The sequence below is a fragment of the Daucus carota genome, chromosome 7 (assembly GCF_001625215.2).
Source record: "Daucus carota subsp. sativus chromosome 7, DH1 v3.0, whole genome shotgun sequence".
NCBI classification, from domain to species: domain Eukaryota; kingdom Viridiplantae; phylum Streptophyta; class Magnoliopsida; order Apiales; family Apiaceae; genus Daucus; species Daucus carota.
In genome coordinates, this window is record NC_030387.2 from 34,367,656 (window position 1) to 34,378,004 (window position 10,349).

Sequence of the window (10,349 nt, forward strand, 5' to 3'; positions counted from 1 at the left end):
TAATGTCTTTTATATTTTAACCGGACACATAACTAATCCGACAAGTAGTTTTTTCAAAATTATTTTTTCAATTCATCCGCTAACTACATATATATCACGTAATTAACCCAGTCCAATTTCTAATATGCAACATTTTAATTTTAAGTAGATCTTGTGACTTCATAACATGTATAAATCGAAGCTCAATTTGACTTGCTCAGCTAAACTTGATTATTCTTGTGCAATTTAAAAAAACAGTTTACCCTACTTAATTAACCTGGGTTTTGATTGGGCGGGGGTAAGGAAACACCAATTTGAGTTGAGATCGTAGAAAAGTCTAGTCGTTTGTTTGCAAAACTTGCATGTCATACGAAAGCATGTTGAGTCTCTCTATCTGGTGACGAGTTACATCATGTCTTGTTTAAATTTATTACTTTTATTAGTCGGATAATTTCAGAAAACTTGGCCCCTTCACGTGAAGCCAGCCTTAATGTTGTAGCAATGGGCACTAACATTTCATTTTTCCTCGAAAGCGCAATCAAGATCTGAATATAATATGTGTGTGTGAAACTATGCTTTGACAAATAATTACTGCATCTGTTTATGCAACAGAAATGTTATTGATGACCTTGGCAAAAATTAATGAGAGCATTTAAGGGACGAACATTGAAAAACACATGAGATTGAAAGGGGGGGCAGATGTTCTAGACGGTGAAAGCTACAAGGAACGTGGTTTGCGTAGACTAATGTGACATTTCAGGTGAAGGGCTTGGGACAGGTTTCAGTGACTCCAGTCAGTCCCATGCAGAGTTGAAATGTTGGTACCGTTAATTGGAAAGCCATATTTCGACTCAAACCATGCTCGGATAGCCAGAGAGCAGGGATAAAATTAATATTTTTGTGGCCTTTCAGCTTCCAATGATTTTACTTGCTGTATTTTTATAGTTGTTTAAAGTCTACCGGAATGAATTGTTTTTTAAAATCAATCATTCATTACTTTAAGGGGTCATTTCAAATTTGTTAATTCTTGAGCATCTTCAAGACTATAATTGTTTGCTTCGATCGATGTTTGATCGATTGTAATTTAAAAATAGTATACTATTAATTTTTAAATTATTATAACTAAAACATATAACTTTAACATAATAATAAATGATGTGTAATCTTGATATAAACTTTTTACCGACATAAAAGTTGGACAAATACATACCATAAATAACTCAAATAAGCTGTAACTCATTGTTTTAAGTTTATCCAAATGAGTGATGAATATTTTCAAAAGATACAGCCGAATGAATGTGAATATTATGTCAAAATATCGTAGTAAAATAATTTTTGTACAAATTTAATTTATAATATATTGATTTTACAGTGATATAATTTTTTTATGTAATGATAATGGAAAAGATTGATTATCATTTGTTAAAACTTGAATGATCTAAATTACCAAATTATTTTAAAATTTATACGTTTATCTTATAGATATAGATACATTCGGTAAAGGTTGAATTTTTAATTTGATAGAAAAAGTTTTATAGTGTGACTTAAAAACTAGTGTTTGACATAAGTCCCTGCTTTCACTCGATCGAATTAAAAGGCCCAAATCCTGACAAAAAATATTAAAAGGCCCAAAACGCTGCAAAGCCCAAGGGCCATACATGCCAATGTACCGTAATTTCATAACCGTTCATTTTGGAAAACTAATTAGATCTCGCCAAAAACAAAAACAACGTTTCTTAAACCCTTCTCTCAGAGAGAGAGAGAGTTGCAACTGAGAGAGATAGCAGTAGCCTAGCAGGTTTAATTTCTTCCACCTCTCTTCTCCACTTGGATATACGTATACATAAGCTCTATGTATATTTTACACCTTCATGCTCATTTGAATATCAATCCTCTTTCCTTTTATGTTAAACCATCTTCCCGTCTTTTTTTTGCCTCAAATTACCTAGGGTTTGTTTTGTATATGTACATACTTCACATTATATAGCTCTGTTTTCTGTTTTTTTTATAATGTATGTGAATTTACAGGTATTTTAATTGATTATTCGTGTAATTGATAGTTAAATTGGTATCACTATTTTCTTATGTTGTGTGTTTAGGATTGAGCTCTTGTTTGATCTTTTACGATATGTTTGGGGCGTCATGGACAACTTGAATAGATTGTTAGTGCTAGTAAGACAATAGAATATTGGAAATAGGGTGATTTTAATGGTTATTCGTGTAATTGATAGTTAAATTGGTATCACTGTTTTCTTATGTTGCGTGTTTAGGATCGATATCTTATTTGACCTTTTAAGTTATGTTTGGGGCGTCACGGGCAACTTGAATAGATTGCTGGTGCTAGTAAGACAATCGAATATTGAAATAGGTTGGTTTGGCTACTTCACACTTGGGAAGCGCTTTTTGCTATTTAGGTAACTAAAGGAGGATAATGCATTATGTTGTGCTGAGATACTGTATTTGTTCGGAGAAAAGGTATTAACAAAATCACATGAATGTAGGGCAGGCCGGCAGGGGATGTTGATTTTTTATCTGTGAATCTGTTTTGAAATTTATGCGATTGCGTAAGATAATCATGTCTGACATTCTGAGGTAGTAGTGCTATATGAATAATTCCAGTGTTTATAAGCCCATCAGCTAGTGTTGCCTTCTGTTAAATTAGAGGACTAGCCAGCCTATTTTTTTAAGTTCAGATCAAGTATACGTAATAATATAGGGCCAATTGGTAACACATCTCTCCTTGTTACCAAGGACTGAAGGTTAAGTTTCTTTTTTTTTTCTTCCCAGAGGCCCTAGACAATATCAACTGCTAGGTCCCAATTTTTTTTCCCTTTTCTCTTTTACATTGTGCTCAGAGAATCTGGTTGAAGAAAATAAGAGAAGAGAATGTGAAAGAAAAGAAAAAAGTGGGAAGAAATTTTAGCGTATTCCCAAGTTTTTGAGCAGAAGAGAAGAGAACTAATAAAAAGGACATTGGTGGAATTCTTTATAGAGGAAAGTGAGATAAAAACAGTTAGCATTTACAATTGACAGTCTGACCCAAGTCCCAACAAATGCTAATATACCTAACTCTTGCCTTTCATCTACCCCACTCGTTTCCCCTTATTTACATCGCCATTTAACTCTTCCTTCTAAATTTAAGAAAGCGATTTCTCACTCGGTGAGAATGGTAATAATTGCTAGCACAGGATAGTGAGCTAATACCAGGGACACCTCTTTTTTAGACAGGAAACACAAACATATCAAGTAAGATACTTATATATATTGTCTAGAATATTGCTTTCAAAAAAGAAAGATGTAAAATCCATCTGGATAAACATTAAACCTTTTATGGCTTTAAGGTACTGAAGAGAGAAAGTTACAATTTTAACTTTAAGTTACTAAAAATTGATAAATAAAAGTAATATTGATTAGTTGTACATGTTACCTAAAATGTACCTTTCTTTTTAACTGCTGGCTTTAAATTTTTTATTAGCTCCAAACATTGGTACTTGGTGCTTATTTGTCCGGGCTTATTTAGCCCGACTTCTGACTTATAAGTCAAATTCAGCTTCTTTCTACAGTTTGTGGGAGAAAATTATAATTTAACTTCCGTTTTGTGAATTGTGAGTTGGAATATTAGAAATTGAAAATCTTAAATTTTTGCACCAACTTATTTTGATTTTCAAAGTTTTGCTCAATAAAAATGTATATGATCACTTTAAAAGATAATTTAATATTGTTACTAATTTTCTATACCTAATAAGTTGTAAATTACCAATGATTTATCCACCAAATCTTATCTTTTAATTTTTGTATTCGTAAATCTTTGTTTTTGATTCTTGTCCTACAACATTTTTTTCACTAACTAAATAATATATTGAAGTGTCACGGGCTCATGGACATTTGAGGCTCTAATTCCTTCTGCTGCCCTTTCCTAAGTCTAGATATGACAGTCTTGTGCTTCATGGTATAGAGAGTTGATCAATTTGCTTTGCCGAGTATACATTACATTTGCCTATCAATTTTTAACTATAAGGAAAAACAATGTGAAGTATGGTATGCCTACTAGCTTTGTAACGCAGCTTTTGTGACTACATTTTTTTTTCATCTGTGTATATATATTGATACCTGTGTTGGGTACTATATTGTTATGAAGACTGGGGCAAACTATAGTAATTTTCATTTTCACACTGCATTCTGATGCTTTTGTTTGAACTCATGAAGGTTTGTTGTTATCAGGGGGCTATATACAAAGTCAATATTTGGTGCAAGCCAACTTCGAGATCCACGTATAATGGGTTTTGATCTTGGGTCTATTGACTCCTTTGGCCTCCCTGTATCTGAGTCTCAGTGTAAAAAAAGGAAATTTGTGTTAAATGACACTGATGCGTCTATCGTGGGTAAGCTTCCCTGCAGTATGGATGCTTCCTTACCTACTTTGTTGTCTTGTGATTATTTCATGGAACCTTGCTTGAGTGAAATGGCCACTCAAGAACTCCTGAATCCTGGTTACTGCCGTCGAGTGCGGGATTTTACTGTTGGGAGATCTGGTTATGGGCGTGTTAAGTTTACTGGGGAGACTGATGTTAGGTGGTTAGATTTGGATCATCTAGTTAAATTTAGTAGACATGAACTAGTTGTATATGAGGATGAAAGTTCCAAACCTGTAGTTGGTCAGGGCCTTAACAAGGAAGCAGAAGTAACCTTGGTGGTGCAAATACGATATAGAAAAGATGGGCTAATAGCATTTGTGAAGAAACTGAGGCTCATCACAGAAAGACAGGGAGCGGAGTTTATATCATTTGATCCCTCAAACGGGGAATGGAAATTCTTAGTTCATCATTTTAGCAGATTTGGCTTGGATGAAGATGATGAGGAAGATATTACAATGGATGATGCTGCACCAGAAGTTGAGGAACCTCATGAGATTAGTGGTGGTGAAGTTTATGGAGCTGATGACAAAAATGCCATTATTGATCCAACTTTGCTTTCACATTCCCTTCCTTCTCACCTTGGTCTTGATCCAGTGAAAATGAGGGACATGCGAATGATGATGTTCTCTGCTGAGGATGAGGATGAGTATTCTGAGGAAATGAATGGTTCAATGTCACATCAGAAGCAGTTCTTCCATAATCAATCCAAACGGTCTCCTCTGAAACAGGCTTCTCGCAGGACGGTCCACAGACCTAGCCCCCCTGCTATAAGAAAGACACCATTAGCTCTGCTGGAATATAATCCTGGTAATTTTGAGTCTAGCCCACCCGGGTCCATTTTAATGGCCCAACAGAATAAGGGCCTATCTCTTAAGCCAACAAAACTAGACGGATTTAAACTGGATATGAAGCATGATTCACCGGTTACAGCAAGCCATTCTCGTAATGTAGTTGATGCATCATTGTTCATGGGTAGGTCATTTGGGGTAGGATGGGGTCCTAATGGCATCCTTGTTCACGCTGGTGCGCCTGTTGGGAATAGTAACTCGAGAGAAATATCTTCAGTTGTCAATTTAGAGAAGGTTGCTTTCGACAAAGTGGTTCGAGATGAAAATAACCAAGTCAGTGATGATCTTATTGATTTCTGTTTTGATTCTCCATTGAAATTTCACATGGAACTAAAGCACGAAACAAAAGAAATTGGTACTGGATCCTGTAAACTAAAGCTCCAGAAACTTGTCTGTGATCCCTTGCTGCTTTCAGATACTTGCCGGGGATATATAGGGATCACAGAAGAGCAACTAGAGGTCCCTGGGTTAACTTCCTATGCTCGTGTAATCCTAATGCACCAAGTACAGGTGTGGGAGTTGATAAAAGTCCTTTTTTCCTTGAAGGAATCACGAGCGCGGTCAAATGTACTGGAAGACAGTCAGGACGACACAATGCAAGATAGGAAGGATAGCGATCAAGACATTGACCAAGAAGCACTAGAGTTGATTAGGAGGGCTGAGTTCAGTTACTGGTTACAAGAGAGTGTCTGCCATCGTGTACAGGAAGAATTAAGCTCGTCGGATGAATCAAATGATTTACAGCAAATATTCCTGCTTTTAACTGGGAGACAACTGGATGCTGCTGTAGAACTGTCTGCTTCTAGAGGAGATGTTAGACTAGCATGTCTGTTAAGTCAGGCTGGTGGGTCCACGGTAAATCGGTCGGATATTTTCAAACAGCTTGAAATATGGAGAAATAATGGTTTGGACTTTAACTTTATTGAGACAGACAGAACAAGACTATTTGAGTTGCTTGCGGGTAATATTCATGGAGCTTTAGACGGCTTAAATATTGACTGGAAAAGATTTTTAGGGTTATTGATGTGGTATAACCTTCCACCGGAAACTTCTTTGCCAGCTATTTTTCAAACGTATCAGAAGCTTCTTAATGATGGAATGGCACCTGATCCTGTCCCTGTTTATATTGATGAAGGAGCAGTAGAAGAAGGTATGACAAGGGATACAGTGGAGCGGTTTGACATTGCATATTATCTCATGCTTCTTCATGCTAGTGGAGAAAGCAAATATAGCGTTGTGAAGACCATGTTCAGTGCTTTTGCTTCAACAAAAGATCCACTTGACTATCATATAATATGGCACCAACGTGCAGTATTACAAGCATTAGGAACTTTCAATTCGAATGATCTTCATGTGCTTGATATGGGACTAGTTTCTCAGCTATTGTCTGTGGGAAAATGTCACTGGGCCATTTATGTGGTGCTTCACATGCCCTATCGCGATGATTTTCCTAATCTGCAGGCCAGCGTTATCAGCGAAATCTTATTCCTGTATTGTGAAACTTGGAGTTCTCAAGAATCACAAATCCAGTTTATTGAGGAATTGGGAATTCCTCCATCATGGATGGACGAGGCTCTGGTGAGTTTAGACTCTCTTCTACAATTTTTGGTGCCTGCTCACTGTTAATAAACGCGAGAGGCGCAGAGGTAACCGTGGAGCCTAGGTGCTAGTTGCGCTCCTCGTCTAAGAGAGGCCCAAGAGTTGCACTAAAGTAAAATATACTTGCATATAGATACTCAAACACGTAAACACCATTAGTAGTAAATGAGACATGCTAACATGCTATTTTGAACCAAAAGCTAATCCAAGGGGATAACAAATATTACGATCATGATTTACCTTGTAGAATTAAGAAATTAATTACCTTAACTTGTAATGATTGTGATAACAAACTTTCAAAAAGAACAATGTAAATGAGATTAAAATATACAAGGTGGACACATCGAAAAATAAAACTAATAGTTTTCTACTCAGCCTGCTTAATATAATTTATTCTGTGCAAGCATTTGTAGTCCTATTTCAGTGGTATATCGTTATCAGAGAAAGTATGAACCAAAAAAATTAGGCTTGCTGGTACGTAAATATGTAAAATGCATGTTTGGCTGTTTGCAATACTTAAAAGCATTGATTATTTTACTATCATCCTCAACTATTCCTTTTGGGCTTTGGGCTTTGGCCTTTTCCATCCCAAATTAATAAGGCATTTTTTGTACTCAAGACACCTAACTGTTTGGAGTTTGCCATTCATTATTTACCCACTATTACTTAAAATTTTATATTATACTGCATTGTGCTTTTGATTGATAATTGTGTGTATATTGGGGTACTTAGATGGGGCAAATTTTGTTCAGGCAGTTTATTCTACTTATTGTGGTGATCTGCCCAAAGCCCTTGAGCATTTTCTGCGATGTGCAAACTGGCAAAAGGCACATTCAGTATTTGTGACTTCTGTTGCTCATTCTTTGTTTTTGTCAGGTAAGTATCAACTATTATTGTGTAGTGTGCCATATTGATGATATCTACATCTTCTGACTGTTAGGATTGCAGTGAAAATGTGCTTAGTGGATGCATGACAAGAAATCTATGCTGCATATAAATATTAATAATTAAATCATGTCTAAGATCTTGTTTCTCTGCAGCCAGTGCTTCTGATATATATTGTCATTAGAAGAGACATGGAACTTTTTATTAATAATGAATTGCATAAAAATATAATAACAATATAAATGCTACTACTACTGTAGGTATCACATGAATGGGACAAAACTATTTGTCTCGTTCCTTAATTTCCGCAGCCGCAACTTCTAATGTCCCCTTCCATACTATACTAATGTCATGTAACCTGTTGAATGATAACATAAAGTAGTAATTTGTTATATATTATATATGCTATTTGCAGTTTTTAGTCCTTTTTTGTCTCTGTTATATAGATGAACATTCAGAGGTATGGAGGCTTGCAATTTCAATGGAAGCTCACAAGTCAGAAATTGAAAATTGGGATTTGGGAGCGGGAATATACATATCCTTTTATCAACTTAAAAGTTCCTTGCAAGAAGACATGGATACCATGAATGAAATGGTATGACCAAACCTTTCGAACAATTTATGGTCTTCGAATTATTATTATTTTTTGCTAAGTATCTTCGAATTATTCAGCAACCTAGATTGACCTTATAATTTTCTTTCACTTCCTTACTTGAAAAGTAAAAAAAAATTACTTCCATAAAACGAGGTCTGCATTGCCAATCTATAATTCAGTACATATGTAGTCAGTATCAACTAACTATGACCTATTAGGACTTCTCCAGCCTGGTAAGCACAGGAATGAATGATTATGACAAAGGACACTTGGTATTGGGTACACTGATTGACTATAATCTATATGATTATTGATTACCAATTAAAATTTTATGTGTATTTAATTATTAATTTTAAAATTTACTTCAAGTTCTCCATGATGAAAAGTATTTATAATGGAAACGATCAAAGTAAATTTGTTGACATTATGTGCAATCGAAAACCAACTGTTTAGTATTCTACCTTGGAGGGAAGACTACTGTTTTAATATATGAGAGTAGTATGTAAAGTCTTGTGATTATCTGGAGTAATGACAGCCTTAATTACTCGCAATAAGCAACTGAGATTACTGGAATAGTTAGGCTAGGCCTAGATTAAATTAAATCTACTTATTTTCTTTTGAGATCACTTGCTCATTCAAGAAGCTTAAAGAAGCTTGTTTTTTTCTTCTCTTGCAGGATTCTCTTGAAAGTAAAAACGAAGAATGTAGAAACTTTTTAAGTTGCTTAAATGAGTCTTTGACAAAGTTTGGTAGCAAGTTGCCTATTGATGCAAGGTATATATTTGTGTGCGGCAATGATATATTTCATACTTGTAGTATGTTTCTTTAGATTTCAAGGTGTAGTCTCTTTTGGAGTACATTTATTGGTATTTTGCACATATATTAATGTGTAATGATCTATAAATTTGACCTTATTTGAAAAATTGGGGAGGGAGGGGCGAAGGTACGGGTTCCCAGTCTACAAATTGGATCCATCAGAAATTTCAAAAACCCTGCATGATGCGTTTTATAATTAAAAAATGATCAAGTTATATCTTTTTTTTCTTTTCTAAACTACTGGTTTACCCACAAAAGGTGTTGGTTGATTAAGACCGTGAAAATGAAAATCCGCGGAGAGAGTAACAACTCTCCCGCCGAATGAACTAGTCCCGAAAATGGATGGGTGCAGGGATCCTGGTCCATCAGAAGTATTAAAAACACTATGCAACTCATTTTATAATTACTTTTTTTCCAAGTCAGGTCTTTTAAGCTACGACTTGTCATTTAACTTCTAAACTACTGGTCTATTCTCTAGTATCATGAGTTAACCCATTTGGTTCTTTGACTTTGTTTTAAGACCCCCTTCTTAAATAAAAGGTTCTTTTGTAGTCCAGTTCTTCGACACTGGATTTCTTGTTTTACTTCATAGTATATAGTTGTTGTCACTTTCTGTCATGCCAGGGCACCCTCCTATGTCTTGACTCTTCTATCTTTGCGCTAACAGTAACTATAGTTTATAATGTTAACCCACTACGGCACATAAGTATTTGTGTTTAGATTTTTTTTTTACAGCCTCTTTTAGTGTTGTAGTATACAACTTACACAATTTTTTTCTCAGAGTCGCATATTCAAAGATGGCTGAAGAGGTCAGCAATTTGCTTTTAGCTGATAATAGTGAAGGGGTGACATGTGAGATTCAGTTGAGCTGCTTCAATACCGTATTCAGTGCACCTATCCCTGAAAACCTCCAGTCAAATCATTTGCATGATGCAGTATCAGTTTTTACGAGTTATCTTTCTGAGGTAGCCTCATAGTCCCTACACGTGTATGTGTTCGTATTCTTTTATGTCTAAATTATGCAACCAGGGCGAAAAAGAAGACCTCTCTTCTCTCAATGTGTTTATATTTTGTAGCTTCTGTATGTGTCTGTAATTGTGTTGCAGATAACATGTATCATTTGTGATTTTCATTCCAACAGCTCTACGACATATGCTTTCTGTACGATTCTCTTAATTTGAGCTGGTTTATATACTTATACCAATTTTTTTT

At 35.3% G+C, this 10,349-nt stretch overlaps 1 protein-coding gene across 2 annotated transcripts; it reads left to right on the forward strand.

Annotated features, from left to right (window-relative positions):
* Positions 1-1,677: 1,677 nt before the first annotated feature.
* LOC108196020 (nuclear pore complex protein NUP96) lies at positions 1,678-10,349 on the forward strand. 2 transcript variants are annotated; one of them, XM_017363075.2, is made up of 6 exons: positions 1,678-1,777; positions 4,201-6,820; positions 7,594-7,717; positions 8,173-8,321; positions 8,998-9,095; positions 9,919-10,349. In XM_017363075.2, the coding sequence occupies exons 2-6, from the start codon at positions 4,256-4,258 to the stop codon at positions 10,112-10,114; spliced, it is 3,132 nt and encodes a 1,043-aa protein (XP_017218564.1). In that variant the 5' UTR covers positions 1,678-1,777; positions 4,201-4,255; the 3' UTR covers positions 10,115-10,349. The 2 variants fall into 2 exon arrangements, with proteins under 2 accessions (XP_017218564.1, XP_017218563.1); XM_017363074.2 differs by having other exon boundaries at positions 1,683-1,777; positions 4,186-6,820.

What these genes read in the sequence shown, in the direction of transcription:
- LOC108196020 (XM_017363075.2), top strand. Translation starts at nt 4,256, where the DNA reads ATGGGTTTTGATCTTGGGTCTATTGACTCCTTTGGCCTCCCTGTATCT. An exon ending in TCATTCTTTGTTTTTGTCAG is followed by an intron (nt 7,718 to 8,172) that starts GTAAGTATCAAC and finishes TCTGTTATATAG; the next exon opens with ATGAACATTCAGAGGTATGG. An exon ending in TGGATACCATGAATGAAATG is followed by an intron (nt 8,322 to 8,997) that starts GTATGACCAAAC and finishes CTTCTCTTGCAG; the next exon opens with GATTCTCTTGAAAGTAAAAA.